The sequence below is a fragment of the Peromyscus californicus genome, unplaced genomic scaffold (assembly GCF_007827085.1).
Source record: "Peromyscus californicus insignis strain IS unplaced genomic scaffold, ASM782708v3 Scaffold_22__1_contigs__length_63687245, whole genome shotgun sequence".
NCBI classification, from domain to species: domain Eukaryota; kingdom Metazoa; phylum Chordata; class Mammalia; order Rodentia; family Cricetidae; genus Peromyscus; species Peromyscus californicus.
The window spans coordinates 62,458,945-62,482,655 of record NW_026294525.1 but is presented as its reverse complement, the minus strand read 5'-3'; the positions used below and the strand labels follow the sequence as shown (position 1 = coordinate 62,482,655).

Sequence of the window (23,711 nt, the reverse complement as noted above, 5' to 3'; positions counted from 1 at the left end):
AAATAGAACATTGGTTGTTTCCAATTTTCTTCAAAGAGTCAACAAAACCCCCCTAAAAGAATCTAAAAAACTTTTTTTTAATTTAAAGTTTTAATGTTAAGAAGTATTCTGTGATAGCACGGAGATGTGAAAATAGGTTATGGCCGTGTCATGGGCCGGGACTGTCCACACAACTGCTCTTTTACTGTTTTCCTACGAAACGTGTGTGTTTGCATGTTCTGGTTGCTTCTGAAACTCTCAGCCCAGCATCCCTTCCCAAGTTACTAATTTTGAACGCGGTTTTGGTCTTTCTGAGAGGTTTTCTGCCCCTTTATTTCTACTGAAAGGGAAACACCATTGAGGAACCCGTTGAAGAGAAATAGCAGGTCCTCCTCCTTGGTAGACACCGGACCCTTAGTCAGCAGTTCTCTGCCTGGGGCTCCCCAGGGTACCCTTTCCTCGGGCATCCAGGTCCCCGGGTTTGGCATGTCAAGTCAGCCACGTGAGAGGAACAAGTCCAGAAGCCAGAATTGTTCTGGTCACCTAGCTGTCCACAGGCCAGGCCCCGCGACAGTAGGAGGGAACACCTTCTAGTAACAGCGATAGCATTAAACTGGCTTTGCCTCCACATTACAAATCCAGAAAGATGCTTAAGAACATGGTTTCCTCCCAACCACTTCCTTCCATATTCCAACTCCAGTATCAGGAGACACACACACACACATACACTCATACATATACACACACACATATATACACACACACACACACACACACACACACACACACACACACACACACACACACACGCCCCACATCTTTTATCTAAAATCTTCACAAAGGGAATAATGTATTTCATAAAACATTTAAAATGCTTTAGGCAACAGAATTATCTCTTGATTTTTTTTCCCCATTTGTTTAACAGACAAATGTAATTGGAAATGTTTGGAGCATGAGCACACACACTCTTTAATTTGGAATTATGCAAAATTTGATCATTATTCACTACAACCTGAAGCAAAGCTACGCAGATGGAATAGCAATACTGTTAACTGTCAAATGCGAGTTCGAGTCCTTCTCATCTGGACCGGAGTAAGCCCTATGGCCCGACCTCTCAGGTCTGTTTAGAGGAAATGGCCTGGCGTGTTGGACATTCGAGAAGCTAGTTAGCTGCCCTGTTTGACAAGGGTTTGAAAGGGATGAAAATTCATTATAATTGTAGCATTGCTACAATGATTGGGTCAGCTAATTAGATTCCATGCGAAAACAGGCAAGAAGAATTGGTTCCACTGGTTATTCTGTGCCATGGCAGCCTTCATGCCGGGAAAAATGAAACTGTTTCTCAGTTTCTTCATCTTTTAAAATCTGGCCAAACCTTAAATGTCTGGGATTCTGCAATCAAACTAATTTAAGGCTTTGTGTGAAATAAGACAGCACCTGACTGAGAGGCATTGTGTGGGGACACAGCTCCAGGCCCCCCACAGACTTGAACCAGATCCTAGCTCTCCTTCAAAGACTCCTTGAGGCTGGCTTCTCTTTGACTTGTTTGGGCATATTTTAACTTGGGGACATCAGGGAGGCACAGGTAAGGTCAGGCAGGACATTTAGAAAGCTTAATCCTCCAAGTCACTAAGAAGTCTGTGTCCCTGGAAGAGGTACCCTGAGTCTACAGGGAGAGGGCACCCACGGCTGAGCGGAGCAATGTTTCTAGCTCTCACTGCATCCACACCAGCAGCTGGTTCTGTCTCTATGAACTGTCCGACGCTCTTTGAAACAAGGCTCTATCTAACTCAGAGTGGCGGCGGCGAGCACCTAGCCCTAACAAGCTTTCGCAAGGCAGAGTCTGCTCACTGCTTCTAACTTCTTAAAGACTCTCCCCAAGGTCTGATTCAAGGTCATTTTGTCGCATGCTAAAAATACCAGACATCCAGCTCATCTGAAACTGATCAAGTTCCATTTGGTGGGAAGCTTTGGGACGTTCTTCCCCTTCTCTGTCTTATTTCAAGTCCAACCACCGTTGTACATGTAACAAAGATCACACTTTCTCAAACAGGGGACATCAAAGTGGGCCCCGCAGCATACCATGGAAATTTCCTGTGGACTTCGCCTAAATTCTAGCTGATCTGTACAGTAGGTAGCTCCATCCAAGAAGCTCCCCTTATCTTGTTCTGGAGCAGGACATCTGGCTGAGAGCTGAGGGGTCAACACCCCTCCGGCTCCACATGCCAGCTGAGACCTTGCTCAGGCTGCAACCTAAGCGGAGACGCCTTTCCTAATTCACGCTGTGGCCATGGGAAGCCCTGTGTTACTCTTGATCCTCACCCTCCCCAGACGCGCCTTTAAGGAAAAAGATGTGCCCAGGAGTTCTCTAAGAGTCTTTATAAACAGAGGGAAAGAAAGGACTTGACAAAGGACAGCAGAAAGAGGAGAGGTCACCCTTCTGCTCGGTAAACCGTGACTCCGTCCCTCGCTGGACACAGCTGCCAGGGCAGAAAATCAATTTTTTTCTTATTACTTCACAGTGAAGAGTGAAAACCTATTTGTAAATTGAATTAAACCCAATAAAAACACATCTGTGTATTTGTCGAGGACTAGAAAAATTAGCCACAGACACAGGTACAGAGTGCGGCCTCATAACTCAAAATCAGCACTCCCTCATTCCACGCTTGTTGAGACAGTTTTTCTTCCCTTCTTTATCTTCAAGAAACACACATCGATAAATGTCACTAAGGTTCTTCAGCACGCCAGCATCTCAGCCCTCAGCAAGAGTCTGGGAGGGAAGGGACTCCAAATCTTTGTTTAGGCAGACAGTTGCGTCCAGATTTTTTCCCTCGACAGTCAGTCAGTAGTGAATCTGGAACCCCCCAGATCACAATTTCTTCTCAAGTGGCAATCTGGGATGCTGACTGTGGCATTAATCCCCTGTCCCCGTCCAGGCCAGATCTTGCTCATTGAAGCCCTAACCCAGCGTTGAGTTCTGAATGAGCAGACCACGGCAGTCAGCATCCTGAATTCTCATTAGCAGTGCAGTCTGCCCTCTGGTGGAGCAATGAAGGACTGCAGGAGCTAGGGCTAGAAAACATCTTTTCCTCACTGTTCTTTGAGGGAGCCAAAAAACTTGAAGTTTTCAGATAGTGCAAGGTGAGGCAAGTCATCCTCGGGAGAAAGTCACCCCAGAGCTGACTCCAGTGAGGCTCAGGCTGATAGGTCCCCAGAACAGGGAGAGGCTGCTCCTGCCGTGGGCAACCCCACACCACCACCAAGGACAAGGTCCTTCTCAACTTTGAAAGCCCCTTCCAGGGCTCTCCTAGGGTGGCAGCATTCAGTTATCCACTCTGTCATGACACAAATAGCACCCATAAAGAGCGACCAGCATGTGAGGAATATTAGATGTAACAGGCCTTTTGTGATTTTTCTGACAAATCAATGAACACAGTGGAGCCTCTGAAAGGGGCCATTTGGAATGTTAGAAATGGCAAAGATGCACATTTTGTAAAAAGACAAAGTCTTTGTGGCTGTCACTTGTAAGAAGACAAATTGCTTGTGATGCTGGCTGGGTGCTGGTCAGGCAGAAGATGATCTTGAGGTCTGGGGCTTTGCTTCCAACTCCACCAGCCTCAGAACTTGGCTTGCTTCAGCTTGTCAATGTGGTAGCAGAGCTTCAGTGCGGGTCCCAGCTTCAGTCCCAGGTATTTCATGATCATGTCACTCCTCAGCAACAGCAAGGCATTGCCGTCAATCTCCTGGCGGGAAGGGATCGGGAAGAGAAAACTCAGGAGACCGTCAGAACAGCCGGTCGGCAGCTCCGGTCGAGGTGAGCTAACCGGGCGGTCTAAGGGTGAGTCGATTAGAGAGCACGTGCTACGGGTTCTGGGAGAGCTCTTGGGGACAGTTAAAGCAAACAAACATGATGTCCTCCCTGAAGTCGTTCACCTTGTACCTTTCAGATTCCCGACCTTTCCTGGCTGACGGACTCAGAAAGAACTTCACCCACAGTCCTGCTAGCCCATGTACGATATTGGTCATCCAACTAAACTCATCCACAGACCGGTCAGCCCGAGGGGACCCTGCCTGATGCTCCTGCCTTTAAAGAGGACCATGAAGCTGGGAAAGGCAAGCAGATTGCCCCTAAAATAAGAATGTACCCCTGAAAACACCTGGATCTTAGCCTATGGAGACCCTGGCCAGGCTCCTGCCTGACCCACAGAAATAAAGACAAGCAATGTCCGTTGTCTTAGGGCCCTGGATTTATAAAAATTGTTATATCAGCAATCCAGAATTAATATAGTGAGCTGAGCAAGTAACCTAATAATTCTTATCTTCCTCCCTACTTATCGTCTCCCTACTTATATGTTTCAGAAGTAGCTAAACGATTATAACATTTACATGAAGGCTATATGAGCGAGGCCTCACATAACGTATTTATGTGTGTTTTCTCATTTAACCCTCCAAGCCAGTGGTTTTCCACCTATGGGGTCCAATGACCCTTTCACAGGGGTCACCTAAGACCATCGGAAAACACAGATATTTACATTATGATTCATAACAGTAGCAAAATTACAGTTATGAGTTAGCAACGAAATAGGTTTATGGCTGGGTTCACAACTGTATTAAAGGGTCACAGCAGTAGGAAGGTTGAGAACCACTAAACAGTAGGCACAGGCTGGACCACAGTTTGCCTGGCATATTGTAGGTGTGTTGCAAATGACTGTTGGATGCATACAGGTTGGGCAGGTGGATGATGGATGGATGGACGGGTGGATGGATAGATGGATGGACTGGTGGATGGATGGATGGATGGATGGGTGGGTGGATTGATGGATGGGTAGATGGATGGATGGGTGGATGGGTGGATGAATAGGTGAATGGATGGATGAATGGGTGGGTGGATGGATGGATAGATGGATGGATAGATAGATGGATGAATGGGTGGGTGGATGGATGGATGGATGGGTGGATGGGTGGATGGATAGGTGGGAGGGTAGATGGATGGATGGATGGATGGATAGATAGATGAATGAATAGGTGGATGGATGGATGGATAGATGGATGGATGGATGGATAGGTGGATGGGTGGATGGATAGGTGGGAGGGTAGATAGATGGATGAGTGTGCAGAAAAGCAGTCAAGGCCCAAGAGAGAATAGATGAGAAAAGTATGACTTAAAAACACAAAGCTGTTGGTCGCTCTGCCCTGACAGGCCTACGGTTGCCTTCATCTCTCTCATCTCTGGCTCACTCAAGCCTGACAGGTAGGGCTTAGTCTAGATCACAAGCATTTGGGGGATCCTGAACTCCCCTCTCACTCCATGCATCCCAATCCCTGGCCCTCCCTCCAGACCCACCCCTTTCATACATGCTTTCTGAAGAGCTCCACATGAGGCCCCAGAGCCTGAGGGTCAGCGTCCTTCAAAAACCGAACCACATCCTCCACGGTCCAGGTCGAAGGGTTTCTGCTGCTCAGTCGCCTGATGTCCGGCACCTCTGGAGAGGGGCTGGAGGCTGGAAGGGAACAAGCAGAAAATGGACCATGAGCCAGCGAAGGTCAGCGCCCTCCTGGTGCTGCCTTCTCGGGGCACCCACCCCTGGCTGGCCTGGGAGGAGTCCTTGGTGCTCTGAAGTCCACGGTATGGCCAAGCGACTCTGTGGCCGGTGAATGCTGAGCGGCTGCTCAGTGAGGAGCAAGGACATAGAGAGGCAGCAGATGCTCTGTGCCATGCTGTCCAGGAAAGGGAGTTTGGGGGAGCTTTTGTCCTCAACAAACAGAAGTTCTGGTGCAGCTGAAGTTCTCCAGAGCCTGTTTGTGGCCCAGGGTCTGCTACAGCCAGCGCTTGGTGGCTGGGGCTGGTAAGCTAAGTGGTAGTACAATGGGCCTCTGTGGGCTGTGGGGCCAAGTGATAACGGGCCCTTTTTGGGTCCCCTGGAGACGGCAGCTGTGGCAGAACTGAGGTGGTTTGGGCGTTCACTTTTGGACTTTGCAGAGTGGCTAATCGGCCACTTAACCTCCAGCAGCTCTGGGAGGGTCTGTCTATACCTGCTCTCAGAGGAAGATGATGTTACCTCGCTGTTTGTCCTTTGTCCCCGGCACTGGGTTCTTCTGAGTCCTTCGGAGGGTGCCTCTCCCGCTGGCCCTTCTCCCTGCCATCCCTGCTGAATCTTTGGGAAACTCATACCGATAATGGTATGGCTAATCTGTATTGTCTGTGTGACTAGATTTAGAATCACCCAGGAGACATACCTCTGGGAAGCATTTCCAGAGAGAAGGGAAGACACACTCTGAATGTGAGTGGCACCACCCAGAGGCTGGGCTCTCAGACTGAATGGGGGAGTGGTGGAGAAAGCCAGTGTGCTGGCTACTTTGATGTGAACTTGATACATGCCAGAAGAAGGAAACTCAATTGAGAGGACATTCCCACCAGATTGGCTGTAGACAAGCCTGTGGTGCGTTGTCTTGACTGATGATTGATGAGGGAGGGCCCAGCACACTGTGGGCAGTGCCACCTCTGGGCTGGTGGTCCTGGGTGCTATAAGAAAGCAGGCCGAGCAAGCCAGTAGGCAGCACTCCTCCACGGCCTCCGTATCGGTTCCTTTCTCCAGGTTCCTGCCTTGAGTACCCGCCATGATTATCCTGGATGGTGGACTACAAGCTGTGTGAAGAATTCAACCCCTCCCTGCCCGAGCTGCTTTCCTCAGAGTGTTTAATCACAGCAATAGAATCTCTAGCTAAGGCAGCCAGGTAAATGCCAGCATTCCCCTTTCTCTGCTCTCTGGTATACCCAGAAATGACCAAGCTCCACGGTCCCACCTCAAGCAACTTCTGCTTCCATGCCCTGGTCATGGGGGGCTGTAACTCCAAACTGAGCTGACTGACCTAGGCCCCCTGTCCCTTCAGTTGCTTCTTGTCAAGTATTTGTTCACAGGAATGAGAAAAGTAGGAAATATACCTGTCCCCTGAGACGATTCCCAAGGGTCTCCTTGTTTCTGCTCTTTTCTGTCTAGCATGACTGCCACTGTCTCAGGCTGTCCCCGAGACCAAGATGTGTCTGTATACATCTGCCACTCAAGGTCCCTCTGAGTCCCCTTGCCTATGCACTATATGTCCAAGTCAATAGGGGTATTGTGATTCCGTAGTCCCTTCCTTTCTTAGATGCAGAGGAAGGACTTTGGGCTGGGGGACCTAGGGACAAATCCTGGAGCTTCCCTTGCTTGTGACTAGATGACAATTTATCTTAGATCAGGGCTGGTTATGGGTATTGAAGTGGGCAAGAACTGGGCCTTCTGGTCAACCTACCACGGGTGTTCCACAGAGAGAAGGAGGCTCCCTCCACATCCATCTGGGCACACTGACTATGGCCCGTTTTCCTATTGCTTCCTGTTTGCCCTCCTCCTTCCCACTGATATCCCATCAACCATCAAAGCCTAGGGATTAGGAACTGGGGAGATAGCTCAGCGGGTAACACATTTGTCATATAAGCACAAGAACCCGAGTTTGAATCCCCCAAAACTGACATAAAAAGAAGATGTATAACAGAAATGTTGCAATCCCAGAACTTCTAAGAGGAGCTAAGAGGAGGGGTCAGAAGAGTCCCTGGAAGCCTGTGAGCCAGCCAGCCTAGTGTACAGAGCAGGAAAGCAGCAAGGAGACACTGGCTTGAACAAGGTGGAAAGGCAAGGACCCAACACCAAGATTGTCTCTGAACCTCCATATGAGTATGATGGTACACACAGAGTGCCACTCACACACAAATGGACATGTACATGACGTAGTCACATGTTGTACACACATACACACAAATAAAATGAGAGAGAGAGAGAGAGAGAGAGAGAGAGAGAGAGAGAGAGAGAGAGAGAGAGAGAACATGAACACAAGAGGCTGCTAGCCCAGGGACCATCAGACCCCTTTGTGAACACCACGGCCACATCCCTTGCAGTTCCATCACTCCCGTACTTTTCTGTAGCCTTTAGATTGTACCCCCGAGAATCCTCAGTGTTCATTTCACCGTCATGTACCCAGCACTTTCTTCCCTGGCTTGGTCTTGGGAGAAGTGTTTGGTGAACAACACAACCCAAATCCTCTCATTACAGGGGTCATATATTACATTGACCCCTCCACAGCTGTGCAGACAATAAATACACTCGAAGAGTGGCTTTGACGACCGTGAAATGGATCAATATGTTTTGCAGAAGCATGCTAGCTTTGTGTGAGTGATCCTTGCCACTACTTCAAGGCTAGAAAAAGGCCACGCTTCTGAACAAACAGCAGCTTCCCTACAGGAGAATTCTAGGAGCTGAGAAGTGGATGCCCGTGCCCTTTTCTAAGTCTTAAGAGGAAACTGTTTTCTTCCACGCTTCCCCCCCCCCTTTGCTATGCCCGAGAAGTGCCCAGCGCTCCTGCCCCGAGAGAAGCAAGCCATCCCGTTTCTGAATCTGTGCTGGTTGAGAACTGGGTTTACTTTGACATTTTTTTTTTCCCTGACCTTTCCTTGTTGGGACTGGAAGGGTCCCATAAGGTGGTTTGGCACCAAGCATCTTGCTAAGAAACTGTTAATGCTTCCCAGAGCCTTCCAACGCTGATGTGCACCAGTGAAAGGTGACTTTTGACTCCGTTTAAAGACATCTGCACTCAACATGGGGCCGCAGAATCACAGAAACCACATCTGTCTCCAGGGCCCGCCCACGGGAGCATGGCTGTTAATCAGGGTGGTAATAGATGTCCTGACTACAAAGGCGGGAAGTCCTTAGTCCAAGAATGATTCTGGAGCCAGGAGAGCAGAGGTCAAATCTAATTTCCTATACTTGGCAGGAGGGAGGGGAAGTCTAGCCCACTGATAAGATCCTGCACGGGGTCCTGAACTCCTTTGAGTGAGGTCAGGGACAGCTGTCTGCAGCAGAGCAGAGGGCTCCTGGTTTGTCTCGGAGGGGGATGCTCTCAGGGAGGGCTGTAGAGAGCAGACTGGAGACACCGAGGCAAGTGTTCTCCATGCTTGGGACTTGGTGCCAGCTGTGGGCATTTTCCCCCTTTTCAGGATGGTGGAGGAGCAGCCAGGCTGGCTCAGGAGTATTTCTGAGGGGTCTTTTAGTCATCCAAGACAGGGCAGCAGGTAGCCTAAGTCACATCCAGAGAACAGAAACTCAGTGTGGGAAGGAAAACAGAACTTGCCAGCAACAGGCTTGCCCTCACAGAGAAAAATCAACACACCACCACACCCTGCTCCAGCCTCTGGGAAGGTGTCAGGAAGACAGATGCGTCCAGTCGGGCACAGCCAGAGCGGGCAGATGGGATAGGTAAGCCATGATGGGCTGAATGAACGGAGCCCTGTGTGGACAACGCATGCAAAGCACTCGCCATCCACACCATTCTCCAGCGCTGGGAAAGCTGTGCTTGGTCATGCCGCTCCCCAGGGGCTGTGGAGATGTGAAAAGTGAGACCCAGTGGTGAATGGGCACATAATGCAATCTTGTTGCTCCTGAAGCCAAACTCACGGTTAACGGAAAAACAGACCACTGGCAGACCCAGTGCTGAAAAGCAATCCCTCGGCCTCTTCCACAGTACAGGTACTATACCACATCTGCAGAGCTCTTTCGGTCTTATGCGTTCCCACGAGCACACACATAATTGGTTCTTGCTCATTCATAATTCAGGGGAAACTTTAGCGAACAGTGTGGGAGAGGGAAACAAGTGAGTGACGAGCCAGGATGAGCCAGGAGCCAGAACTCCCTGCCCCCCACAGCTGCGCACGGCTCCACACTTCTCCAGAGTACAGGAGAGGTGCATGGCAGGATCTCCAGGTCCCCTCCAACCCCAGGCCCTGCCTGACGCAGTGGACCACAGGCGGCTGACATCGCCTCTGAAGGCCTCAAGTGTGTGTCCAAGGCTATGGAGAGTGGGGGTGCCCAGGCTAGCCCACAATCTGCGCAGAGTCAGGCAGTTTGAAACAGTTGTTGCTTCGTGCTCTTTCAATTCCAGTTTGTAAGGTACTCTGAGGTGACAGAGCCCAGAGACAAGGAGTCTCCATAAGTCCTTCCTTATATTGTAATCAGGCTTTTCTATTAACCCTTAAAGATAAGCTGAGCTGCCAACAGGACAGAAGATGTGACTGGAGACCAGCAGACCAGGCTGGGTAGCGTTCCTTCTCAGGCAGCAACTGACACTGTTAGCCTCCACCCGCTTGCCTCTGCCAGGAGTCTCTGGACACCTCCCCTTCAAAGGGCTCAAATGTCACTTCTCATTTCAGTGGGGTCCATCTCACTTCCCGGGAGCCTTTCCTGACTCCCAAGGTGAGGAGGTCCAGCAACGCCCCTTCCAATACTGTCACAGCAACCCCTCCCCAGCCAATACTGTGACAGCAACCCCTCCCCAGCCAATACTGTCATAGCAACTCCTCCCCAGCCAATACCATCACAACAACCCTCCCTCTTCCGATACTGTGACAGCGACCCCTTCCCATCCAACACTGTCACACAGACCACACTTTCCACCTCCAACAGCAATCACAGTAACGTGCTAAGATCTGTCTCTCTGAAATGGGATCCTTCTGCCCTGCTCACAGCACCATCCTCAGACCTGAGAAGAGTCCCTGCCTAGGTGCTCAGTGGACATCTGCTGACCAGAGCGCCCCAGTCCCTTAGTTACCTGCCATCTTGGGCAGCCAGGATCAAATGGGATAAGGTTGTAAAGGTCAGAATTAGCCCCAAAGTCAGCTGGGATTCTTCCACGCCATCCCATAAATGTCCAGTAGATCCAGCCCCTAAGTCCCACCACCAACCAGTCCACCCCTGCTCAGAAATACGTGGTTTATAATCGCTACAAGCGAAGCCCCATCTGCCTGACAGGACGCCAAACCATCCAGTGTGGTTTCCCGCCTCATCGCAGACCTAACTCTTTCCTCCCCACACAGTGAGGAAGCCCTTTCTTGCCTCTGCAGATGCCAGGCCTCACATGAGGAATTCATCCTCACTCTTTTACTAGCACAATTATCTCTATCCCTCACCGACACCACATCCCATGGAGGCCAACTCCATCCCACAGGAAACATCTGATCTGTAAGGACAGTGTCGGGTTTATTTTGCTTCTGATCCTACATCTTGGAGCTGCCTGTGGTTGGGAATTGTATAGCACGTTCAGGAAGCTTTTGTTATCTGAAACCTCTTTACGGCCCTTTATAGCTCTGGCTGACTGTATCTGGGATGAGAGACAGGAGCTCCCAAATATTCACCTGAGGGGCAGCTTAAACCCCAGGGAAACCATATCCCATGCAGCACCTTGGCGCTGGCAGGGGCTTGGCAGCCCAGGCACCAGCTCCAGCTCCAGAGACAGCAGGAGGCTGGGCTAAGGCTTCACACGGGAGGGAAAGGCAGCAGAGAACTGGTCACGTCATCACCCCCTCCCCTCCTGCCTGCAGCCTGGTCCAGCTTCCCAGACTCTGCGGTTTTAAACCATTGTGATTAGTAGCTGGGGAGAAAATCCATTTCTAGGTTTCTTGCAGGGTTTATGAGTTGGGTCAAACCCACTGAAAGAGAAACAGTTTCTGGATGCCAATGGATTTCAGCTGGGATGTAATTTCAGAGGAACATCCAGCAGTACTCAGGGAGAGAAAAGGCTTTAACAGAGAGAAGAAGAGAGCCAAGGACCGGCAGCAGGGGCGCGGGCTGGCTGGTGGGCGAAGATGGCTTAGGAAGCTAAGGCTTTCCCTCTTGCTGGTATTGCGCTAGCTCAGCATGCTGAACCACCATGGTTTCTAATCACTGGTAGCTAGGCAGGTTTGTTTCAAGCAGATCAATGTGGAGAGGCCCTGGATAAAGAGTCACAGTGGGGCTGGATTCCCGTCACCCTCTTCTCCGTCCCCTTCCCCACGGGAAAGGACCCCGAGAAACAGTGCTAGCAAAGCTCCTGAGTGGTTTGGATAGACCCAAACTTTGGAGTCAGCCATGCCAGTTTGGTTCAACAACCGACAGACCTCTTGATCTGTGTTCCCTGGAAATGTATATGGTAACACGTCTTAGAAGCGATCCATTAGAACATGTAAACCATAAGGAACAGTAGAAAGCGGTCCCTGGTCGATGCTCGACAAATGAACGTTTAACACAGGCGTCCTTTTGCTTGGACTGTCAGGGATTCAAGTACAAATGAGACCCTCACAAAACTGAGGACATGGTCCCGCTACTGTGTGGCAGGACAGAGTAATACTTAGGGAACAAAGTACCAGGGGAAGAAAAATGGAGAATACCAACATTCTTAACAAGGAAGTGTTGCTCAGAGTGCTAGTTGCCTGCACAACATCTCTTCCCCCATCTCTTCATAACAGGGTCCCTGGTTTCCACCTGGAATTAAAGCCACATTTCCCAGTTTCCTTTGCAGCTGCTGGCCACATGACTCAATTCTAGAAAATGGGATGCAGCAGGAATGGAAAGTTCTTTCAGAGACACGAGGCACAGCCCTCTGTCCCCTTTCCTCCCACCTACGTCCCTCGCTCTCTCCTGAGACCGCATGGCTGAGCGGCTCACTCCTGTACTCCATTTTCCCTTCAGCACTCTGCAGAGGCTCCGTAAACGGAATCCTTACCCTGAAAAGGTCCTGCCGCTATAAAGAGTGAATCATTTTATTTTTCTGTCTTTTACAGCCACCTCTCCCTCAAGGGGTCCCTGCTGATCTTTCCATCCTTGGCCAGCAGAGGCCCATCTGGGGCTCACTCATCTGGGATGGGTAAAGCCATTTGAGGGAAGTGTGTAGAGGGTCTTGAATTGTACACAACAGCTCCCGTGTATGGCTCATGGCAGCCACAGGAGGAGGGAGCCATCCCTAGAGAAGAGACGTGGCTAAGGGCACACACAGCCAGCCCAGTGGGTGATGACGGACGAGCAAGCTGAAGATCCCCTGGGACCCTCCTCAGCAGTTCCAGCTGTGGAGATAGGCTGTGGCCTGTGAGGGATGTACTCATGGATCTACGGTATTAGTGGTTATTAACCGCTTACTGCGGCCATGGGTCTTCTGCCAAAGCTACACGTGAACGTGTTTAACCTTCCTCATGATTCTGTGAGGGAAGGGTGGCTGGTACCCCACTTCAATTTTTCCCTCAGGTAAAGAAACAGAAGGACAGAGAAACTAGGACTTGAATAGGGTCATACAGTTGGAGAAGAGCAAATCCAGAATTCCAGGCTGCTTCATCCACAAAATTATCCATTCTGTGCTGTGGCTTCTAATCCACTAATGAAATACCAAAGCTGGAAAACGACTTTGTGAAGCAAGGGTGCCCAGTCCTTTGACATGCAATACGATGTCACATGATACGCGTTGTGCTCACTTCATTGCCACTCTGGTTACGGGAGGGCCACAGGCTGCAGATTGGACCCCCCTGTTGTAAAGCATCTCGCGGAAGGGCCTCCCCCTAGTTCTTTGGAGCATGTTTCATGCATTACCTTTCTCTGGTGAGGGAGACGGGAGGGCCTAGTGACCAGCACTGAGACACTTTTGTCTTTTCTGCCTTCTCCAGTGAGCTCGGGTCACGGATGAATTAATCACCCACTGTGCAAAAGACACTCTTTGCCCTACATCTACTGCTGTTTTCTTCCAGGCACAGAGCTGGGCTCCTTCCTGGGTAAGTGGGATCTAATGATCCAGTCTTGCCAATGGATCTTGAGTGGGATCCATGCCCATCCCTTCCAGGGCATCACGTATGCCATCCTCCCTCCCATCCACTAGATGCAGGGTGGCCAGAGAGGCAGGCATGGCAGAGACACAAGATGAACAGGGCACCGGGCCCTGCGTTGAGAGGGAACACCTCACTGGACTCTTGAATGTCGATGGCATTTGAGTGAGTGGACTAATTATTCCTAACTTAATATGTCATTACCTTCATTTACGATCAAAAATTTGACACTGGCTGCCTATAAGAATAACAAAAATTCAAGGGGCTTGTGGAAAGTTCTGTTTTCCCAGAAGTGTCTTGTTCAAATCGCTGTAATATAATCCCGCCCGCCCCAAGCTGTGTCTCCACGGCCAGGGTGGAGGCCATTAAGCCACTAGGAAGCCAGGGCACGCATTACATTACCACATCTGTCTCCTTCGACATCACTCCTCTTGGGGCTGGAGGCTGGGAACCTCAGTCCAGGCGTCGATGGTCCTCCTAAGGGCACAGGGTTGGTACGGGAACCACCGGGGGGAGTGGGAGGGCCTCCCCCAAGGTGGCTGTCTCCAGAGTTGCGCCTCTTGTAGTACTGTGAGGAGGAGTGGGTCAAGGAGCCTCTGTGGCTAAAGGCCGTGGAGGAGGCGTCCATGCTGTAGCGGCTCATGCCTACAGGGTTTGCCAGACACTCTTCAGCAGTGGCCGCCTGGGCTAAAAAGTAAGGGACACAGGGAAAGACATGAGAGAGCAGTCCAGGGAGCTACCTCAGCCTTGACAAACCCTGCTCTGACATGGTCGCTACTACCAGTGAGCATCTATCTGCGAAGAGGAGAAATGAACACAGATCAGTCCAAAGAGCACTCACTGGCAGCAGACTGAGATCTTGCCTCAGCAGAGAGGGACCAAAAGACAGGTTCTTCCATGTTTAGAAGGAACAGTAGCTGTCTTGGCCCTTAATCACTTGGAAATAACCCCCTCCCCTCAAAATCAATAGTTATGCTTGTGAGCTGTACATGTGACCAATGGTGTGTGTGTGTGTGTGTGTGTGTGTATGTGTGTGTGTGTGTGTGTGTGTTTGTAGGTGTGTGCATAGGTATGTGTAGAGGTGTGTGTGTGTAGATGTGTGTGTATGTGTATAAGTGTGTGTGTGTAAAGGTCTAGATATATCACGGACATAAAGAGGAAACCATTCTACCCCCAACCCCACCTAGTCAAAATCATATCTTTTTAGCTTCATCAATAATTGTAGATTAAACACCATCAAAACAGACCCTGATATCCCAAAAGAAACACAATCAGTAACAAGGACAGGTGTTTCAGGATTGGCAATGAAGAAACCCAGGACCCAGACATGGTCACCATGTCTCAATTTCTTCTTCAAGAAGGTAATGAAAATCTAGTATTTGATATTATTAGGGCAAGTAGCTGGTCCCACTCTGGGGACTTCCATAGAGACTGTCTGGAAACAAAGGCCTTCAAGACTTAAGAACATGGCAGTAACTTGGTAAATTTTGCAGGTGCAAAAAACGTCTATTTTAGGGCTGGAGAGATGGCCCAGCTGTTAAGAGCACTTGCTGCTCTTCCAAATGACCTGGGCTCAATTCTTAGGACCTGTGTGTTGACACACAACTGTCCATAGCTCCAGGTCCAAGAGAGCCAACACCCTCTTCCGGCCTCTGCAGGCACCAGGCATGCATGTGGTGCACAGACATGCATACAAGGCAAATAACCCGTACGCATGAAATAAAACAAAGCCACCTTGTATTGTACAGGATGAACAGTTCCATATGAATAACCATTCACCTTAAGACAGTAAAAACAGCAAATTAAATTTAGAGCAAATGAATAGAGATTTGAGCAGAAATTAATTTAATAGAAAAACACTGGGAGATAAAAACAGTGACAGCAAAAGCTGGTTCTTTGACAACACTAAGAAAATGAACACTTCTTTAGATGACCTGACAAAACATAGCCAACTCAGATCGCCAGACTCAGAAATAAAGAGATCTTTCTCTCAGCCTTCCAGGAATAAGGAAAGTTAAAGCATGTGATAAATGACTGTAATTAATTAGGTAATTTGAATGAAATGGCAAATTACTGGAGTTGACTCAAGAATTGATAATCTGTATAGCATAGACCTGTAGTAAGAGACTGAATTAGCAATTTAAAAAAATACCCACAAAGAAAGAGAAAAGACAAATGATTTAGAGGCAAACTCTACCAAACATTTCAAGATTAAAAAAAAATAGAGATTTTTCACAAATTCTCCCAAAAAAGTAAAAGAGGAGAGAATGCTATCGGAATCATTTTATAAAGCTAATGCCACTTTGATACCAAATCTAGACAGACACCATAGGAAAAGAGAATTCCAGGCAACAGGCTCCTGTTCACATGGATGCAGAAATCCTCCCCAAGTACCAACAAGACTGAACCTGATGGCATTCAGGAAGAGTTACACCAAGTAAGGAGGAATTGAGAGGTAATCCAACATCCAAAAATAAATTAATATGCCATATTGACTACATGATCACCTCAATAGAGGCAGAAAAACCTGGGACAAAACCTCGTACCTTTTCATGATAAATATCAGTCAATACCAGGACAGAAGGGAATCTCCTAACAAAGGTTCTTCGAAAGTCCACAGGTGACATCACGGTTTGTGGGAAAAACGTGGATGCTGTTCCCTGTGGACACCGCTTCAGCCATCAGCTTTCTGCTGGAGGTTTCAGCCATGGCTGAAATTTTTGCTAAGAAAAAGCAAGGACAATCTTCCAGATTGGGAAAGGAAGTAAGATGGCCTCTGTGCATGCAAAGGCCTCTGGAACTCAGTTTTAAGATGGTTGGAATTCATAAATTATCACCAAGGTTGTAGGATGCAAAATCAATCCACAAAAATCAATTGTATTTCTATATACTTCCACTGAACAATCTGAAGATAACGTTAAGAAAGCAATTCCATACAATAAGATTAAAACAGTGAAACACTTGAAAATGAATTAAACAAAAGAAATCTCGATTTATGAGCTGGAAAAATACACAGCACTGTTGGAAGAAGATGCAAATGAATGGTGAAAATACAATATTCATAGATTTTTTTTATCATTAAGGTGGCAATATACTAAAAATGTTCAACAAAATCAACACAATCCCTGTTAGAATCCTCACTAATTTCTTTATTGTAATTAACACACCTAGGAAAATTGTCATGGTAAGGTCAAGAGAAACATTGCCGGCCTAACACACTCAAGGCCTCAGTTCCACAAAGCTCCCCAAACAGACAATAAGAAGTGCTGCATAGAAATCAGAACTCTCACATACTGCTCATAAACTAAGAGTGGCCCAGCCACTTTGGAAAACAGACACATAAAGCAGAATTCCCACATGACTCAGAAATTGTACTCCTGGGTGTGCGCATAAAGGAAATAAAGACACTTTCCCATACAAAAACCTGTGCACGGGTGTTTACAGCAGTGATGTTCACAGACGGAAGCAACACACGTGTCTACTAGTGGTGAATGGGTTACACTATACAACGGAACTATCTCAGCATAGGAAGAGGGAAGAGCCGATGCCGGCTACAGCACAGATGCACCCTGAAGCATTATGCTCGGGGTAAGAAGGTCGCAAAGCATCACATAGTCAATGATTCCATGAACACGGGTGCTCAAGACAAGCATCTCTAGAGTGGGTGCCTAGGGCTTGTGGTTTGGGGAAGAAGGTGATACCTAAAAAACAGGTGCTTTCTTCTTGAGGTGACAGCAATACCCTGCACTTGGCTAGGGTAACAATGCACATCTCCTGGAACTGTACCTTAAATGGGTGGATTTGGTGATACCTGAATTAAATTCCAATACAGCTATTTTTGAAGAGGGACAGTGGTTTGCAGACTGGAAGCTGTGATCAAACTCTTAAGAGCTTTGCCGCCAACTTTGACAACACTGTCCTGGTCACTAGGACACAGAAGCCTGGGCACCCTAAATGTACCTGTGTGCCTGACCACATGCTGCAAGGTGTTTTCTGGAAGCTAGCCTCTCCACACTGACTAAGAAGGAACATTCACACCTGCTGAGTACATCCCATAGGCCAGTAAGGCTGTAACGCCAGTGAACAGAAAGGCAGCCTATGTTCCTTTTACTGGGAAGTTCTCATAGCCGGTCCTTCCCTGGTTCCAAGCGGCAGGTGCTTTGGTGTACGTGAAATGATAATAGTTTCTTCCGTAGAGCTTGGCAATAGAGGTGAGCTTGATAACACTTACTGGGCAAACACTGAGCCAGTGTTAGCGAGAACACGGTCATTACTCAGAAGATGCATTAGCTCATGTCATAAAGTGGTGACATGGAATTTCAAGTAGATTTGTGACAAACAATGACAAGCGGTTTAATAAAACACGGTGCTAAATATTTTAAATCTAAAGAGGACATGCCTGAATTGTCCTGATTGTCTCTTATAGAGAACACAGATAGACCAGCCATGTAAATGTGGAAAATGCAGAAGCAGGTGGATCATTCTATGGCAAACAGTAGGGGTGGGGTGTAGATGTATCCAACCTTCTTATTAAATAATAAACACAGAACCAATGCAAAGAAGAAAGCCAAGAGGTCAGAGCTAAGAGCTAAAACCTTACCCTTCCTCCTGCGGTGGTCCTACCTCTCCGAACCAGAGCTACCCCTGTGTTAAAGTCTTTATATAGAGTTCCTGTCCTGCCTTCTCATTGGTTGTAAACCCAACCACATGACCGCCTCCTCACAGCCTGTCTGTATAGGCCTCCAGGTTTTCCATGATTGGTATTAAGATTAAAGGCATGTGTATCCAATAATGGCTGTATCCCTGAACACACAGAGACTTACCCAGCTCTGCCTACCAAGTGCTGGAATTACAAGCATACGCTACCACTGCCCTGCTTTCCTATGGCTTGCTAATAGCTCTGACCCCCGGGCAACTTTATTTATTAACATACAAATAATATTTTAATACAAATAAAATATCACCATATTTCCCCTTTTCTATTTTAATAAAAAGGAAAAAAAGAAAAAGCTTATAACTAATATAAGAAAAACTATATACAAAAGTACAACAACTATATACAATATATACAAGTAATAAATACCTAAACAATGTCTAGTCCATTTGTATTTGACAAATTCAGAGAAAATAATTTCATTATCTATCCTATTTTGGTAAGTCCAAAATGTATCCTAATTAATCTTCAACTATAACTAACTAACCTTCAACTATAACTAACTAATCTTCAACTCCCTCAGAGACCCAAGAAGGAAATAATATTAGCTAACAAAAATAAAAACAGGAAGTGCACATAAGCAACTTCCAAAAAATTTGTGAGTTGACAGAAACAGACAGCTGTCTGGACAGTCACCTGAGGTTTCTCTGAAGTGCTGGGGCATCATCTTCAGCCAATAGGCTTAGCATATCTGACAGACTCATTTGTGAAGTAGGATGTACACAAGGTAAACAGTTCAACCTCACATTGGGTGAGAGCAGTCCATGTACCAGAAACACCTGAATTCCACTAGTGTCATGTCATGATTCAGGATTTTAAATTCTGGAAATTGTTGATGGTTTTTTAATTCAGCTGTCCATTCTTCTTGGCTGTGTATATATGGCTTCATCTCAGCAGTGGGGAGCATGGGAACACGACTTTACTGGTTTAAAAGCTGCTGATGACCCTGGGTGAGAATCAAGGAATAAAAGCCAGCTTCCTGATGACTCAGCCAGAAGAGAAAAACGGTCTCAGAGAGCACTGAGCCAGGACACCCTCCCCACAAAGGACACTCCGGTGACTCCAAAGTCTGCCTAGGTGGGTAACTATGGGGACAAGTCGCCACCCCTCACACCTGCTCCTGAGAGACATGAATAAACAGCAGTTCAGATGCACAGGTGTGAGGGTGAGGCCTATAATCCCAGGCACTTGGACGCTGAGGCAAAATGATTGCAAGTTCCAGGCCTGCCTAGGTAACTTAGAAATCCTGTCTCAAAATAAAAAGGAAACAAAACAAAACAAAACAACAAAGAGAGCTGAAGCGTAGCACAGCGGTTGGGCGCATGGCTAACAAGGGCAAGCTCTAATTTTAACCTTCATACCACCAAAAATTAAAAAGCAAAAGACCGACAGGGCAAATCCGCTGAGCCTGATTAAACCAGCTCTTTCCTCGTGTGTATCAGTGGGAGTGCTGCGCGGCATACCAAGTGGGAAATGACTAAAGGCATTCTGGGTTGTTTGGTGCTACGAACCTGAAAGGCGCTGAACAACCGGCTCAGCATTTCCCTGGTGTCGAATGTGTCCTCTGGCAGGACAAGCCACAGATTTAGGGTAAAACAGGGGTGAAGCGTTCATCACAAACTAGATAGCTGAAAACAGCAGCTGCCTTTCTCCCACGCTCTGGAAGCCCTCAGTGCAGAGTGGAGACGGCAGAGGGCTGAGCTGCCTTCTAGAGTGTAGGGGAGGGGCCTCGCCCGGGGTTTTTGAGGTCACTCACGACCTGGGCATTCCTTGGCTGCAGGAGCAGTCCTCCAGGCTCAGCCCGTGTTCTCCCTGTGGGCACTATCATCTGTACCTGTCTCCTACAATGCAACGGGACCTCATCAACTACTGATAGGTCATTTCAGCAAAGACCCCATTTCTGAATAAGGACCCATTCACAGGTGCTAGGGGAACACACGTCATTTGGGAGGGACACAGTTTGGCTGAGGACACGTAGATGAGTTTTGTTGGTGGTAATTTTTTAAAGATTTATTTATTTATTTTATGTATATGAGTGCTCTATCTGCATGTATGACTTTATGCCAGAAGAGGGTATCAGATCCCTCTAGAGATGGTTGTGAGCCGCCATGTGGTTGCTGGGAATTGAACTCAGGACCCCTAGAAGGGTGGTCAGTGCTGTTAACCACTGAGCCATCTCTCCAGCCCCTGTTAGTATTTTTAATATAGAATCTCACTCAGTAGCCCAGACTAGCCTGGAACTCACAATGTAGCCCAGGCTGGTATTGAACTTACGGCAATTCTGCTGAGTGCGTAAGTGACCACACACGGCTCTAGATTTTTTACGGTCATGTATTTTAGTATATATCCATAAATACAATTAGCAACTCAAACAATGATATCATTGATGAGAAGCTTGTTAAAAAGAAGTTGAGTGAAAGGGCTATCTGGAGCGATCAGCTCTATAGGTATTACTCAGACAGTAAGAATCGGGAAGGTGGCGCCAGCATTGGGACCACACTGACCTAGATCCAACCTTTGTCTTCCATGGCTAGTAACTGAGCTTCTTACTGGGATGCTTCCCCAGGGGCCTGGAGAGATGGCTCAGTGGTTGAAGAAGACCTAAGCCCAGTTCCCAGCACCCACGCTGGATGGGTTTGGAACAGAGGACCACAGAACTCTCTGCAACTTTACTTCTAGGAGATCTGATGCCTCTTCTGGCCACTGTTGGTACTGCATGCACATGCACAAAGCTACATACATACACAGACATAAGAATGAAATAAAAACTTCCCCAAGGGATCTTACAATCTCCCTCATAGCTGGGCCACTGTGCTACAAACCTATTGCTTAAAATTCTCTCTTACATGTAAGTCCAATTGCTCTTGCTTTGATATAAAAGATGGCTGGTGGACACTCTTTGTGCTACTCAGTGCCATGAGGTCATTCAACAGACAGGTAGATGGGTTACAGGTAGGCAGGACTTCTAGTTAGTAACTTACACACTTAACTGCACTGTGACATAATTTATCATCTGGATCCACTATTTAAAGTGGGTGAAACAGAGGAAGAGAGTTTTCCTGGCAGAGAGAACTAATGACTCCTTTTAGTTTTGTGGCAGACAAGAGTATGAACAGCAGAGGGGGCCAGCAGACCTGGAATCATCCAGAACACATAGTCTCAGAGATTGCACCTCCCTTCCACACAGATTCCTGGCAAACCACAGGCCTGGCGGGTAACATGGCCAGTGTTATTCCCCTCTGGGTCTTCACAAAGCTCTTCTTATCTGAAATAAGCTCTCCGTCCCCAGTGAGAAAATCCAGCCTAAGGCTGTGGAAAGTGGAGCTGGGCAAAGCAGGGGGAGGCAGGCCTCAGGCGCCTTGCAAGTCCATCTCAGAGCCCAGAGAAACCACTTGTAAATCATTCTGTGTCTCCTTGAGAGAGAACAATAGCCTGACTTCTGTGTACCCACAAGAGCTTGCTTCAGCAGAAGGGAAGTACATGCAGGGCACATGGATTCATCTCGGGGCCTCTTTTGGGGTTTGGGTGTCTGGGGAACTCTCTGGAGAGCTTTGTGTTTCTTTTTCACCTTGTGATCTGTTTGGGGACTGTGATTTCCTCGGCTGTTGGGTATAAAATCCTGTCCATGGATAAAGCCAAACAAATCTCTAGAACAGGAAGGGCCTCCTGACTGTCTAAACTCTCCCTGTGTGATGATCAATTTCCTCCCTCTGCCTGCCGTGGCCTGGGGCACAGTGGGGTGAGGGGAGGGGTCTTCCAGGACCACTGTGGGCAGACCACTCACTCCACTGTCCTGCAGAGCTCCACGGGGAGAAGCAGCAAAAGAAAGAGGGAGCCGGGCGGTGGTGGCACACGCCTTTAATCCCAGCACTTGGGAGGCAGAGGCAGGTGGATCTCTGTAAGTTCGAGGCCAGCCTGGGCTATAGAGCGAGTTCCAGGAAAGGCGCAAAGCTACACAGAGAAACCCTGTCTCGAAAAACCAAAAAAAAAAAAAAAAAAAAAAGAAAGAAAGAGGGAGAGAGAGTCCCTAAGCAAGGCAGGTCCGTGTGCAAAGCCGATATGTAGAGCAAGTGTTAGTACTCTGTTTAAGGCACGGTCTTGGTTGCTACCAGCCAAGGGAGCTTGGGCCATTGATTTACTCAGTAAATCAGACCAGTATTCTCTAATGAAGGCCTGACTGAAATGCAGCAAAACTCTTCTCACACAATACCTCTCCATCCAGAGATGCCCAGAGATTCCTCACTGAGACGCTATCCCACCACTCTTACTCCCGACCCCATCGCCACACACACACTTACATACACACACACACACACACACACACACACACACACACACACGCACACTCGCACTCCACCTCACCTCACCTTATTTCTCTCACATCAATCATAACTTCCCAGTTGAGGGAGCAGCTGTACAGAGCGAGCCCTTGGTAGAGTCATTAACGCTACCTTCCCCCAGGCCGAAAGCCATGGCCTTTCTTGATGGATGGCCTGGCCCTTTCGCAGCCCTGCCTGGTTCCTGGTCAGTGTCCAGAGGGTTTCAGTGAGAACAGCTTGACCTGGCTACACTAAGAGCTGCCAGCACTTCAGATCCCAGTCTCAAAGCCCGAGAGAAAAGGCTGGACTGAAGCCCGCCAGGCACAGCTTCCAAGATCTCTGAAGAACCAACCACGGCGGCTTAGCCAGGTAGCCATTCCTAGAGAGAAAAGCCTGGAGTCCCAGAGCACAGTGCAGGAGGCCTGGGGCAGGCTGGCGGCAGGGCCAGGAAGGGAAGGGTTGGGGGCTCGCCCTTCTCCCCTCAGCCCAGACACAGGTGCCTCCCATCCTACCTGGGTGCAGAGTCCTTTTCCTCGTGGCTTAGCCCGCACACCTGGGGGCTGCAGCTCCTAACATGTGACAGATGCTGTGGGAGGCAGGGGGCCTTCTGTGTCCCCTAAGGGACTCAGAGGTAGCAGAAACCAAACGCCCACCCTTCCACCGCAGCTCTGATTTGAGGAGGCTCTGGTCGCAGATTTTCCGTTCCAGCTCAGTCCCGCCCATGTTCTTACAGATAAGCAATTCTCGTTTTCCCTTAGGGCCTCAGTGGCCTTGTGTCTTGCCTTCCTGGTTCAAAGGGCACCAGGCCACACCACCTACAGGCGGAGCATTTCATTCGCTTCAATTACATTTTCCATTAACTGCGTCTCCGGCCAGTATAGATTTTTCTCCTTTAGCTTACCCTAGCCCGGCCCGAGGATCAACCTTGACTCCACTCTGGTCCATTTTAGTTCATTTACATTTTCCCTCCCCTGAGGAGAAGCCCAGAACCAGCCATCACATTTAATGCCTGACACCTGAATTTTCTTCATTCTCCAGCATGCTTCTGGTTTGC

General features: G+C 48.3%; 1 protein-coding gene across 4 annotated transcripts in view; it reads right to left on the bottom strand.

The window, feature by feature from the left end:
* Window positions 1–2,343: 2,343 nt before the first annotated feature.
* The window catches only part of Scml4 (Scm polycomb group protein like 4), a 107,537-nt gene continuing 86,169 nt past the window's right edge, over window positions 2,344–23,711 (bottom strand). For 3 of the 4 annotated variants that reach the window (XM_052751542.1, XM_052751543.1, XM_052751544.1), the window contains exons 6-8: window positions 14,027–14,311; window positions 5,335–5,480; window positions 2,344–3,722 (exon numbers count right to left, since the gene is read on the bottom strand). In XM_052751542.1, the coding sequence (XP_052607502.1) occupies window positions 3,597–3,722; window positions 5,335–5,480; window positions 14,027–14,311 (557 nt within the window). In that variant the 3' untranslated portion in view covers window positions 2,344–3,596. The remainder of the gene's footprint in view (window positions 3,723–5,334; window positions 5,481–14,026; window positions 14,312–23,711) is intronic. The other variant, XM_052751545.1, reaches the window with a different exon arrangement.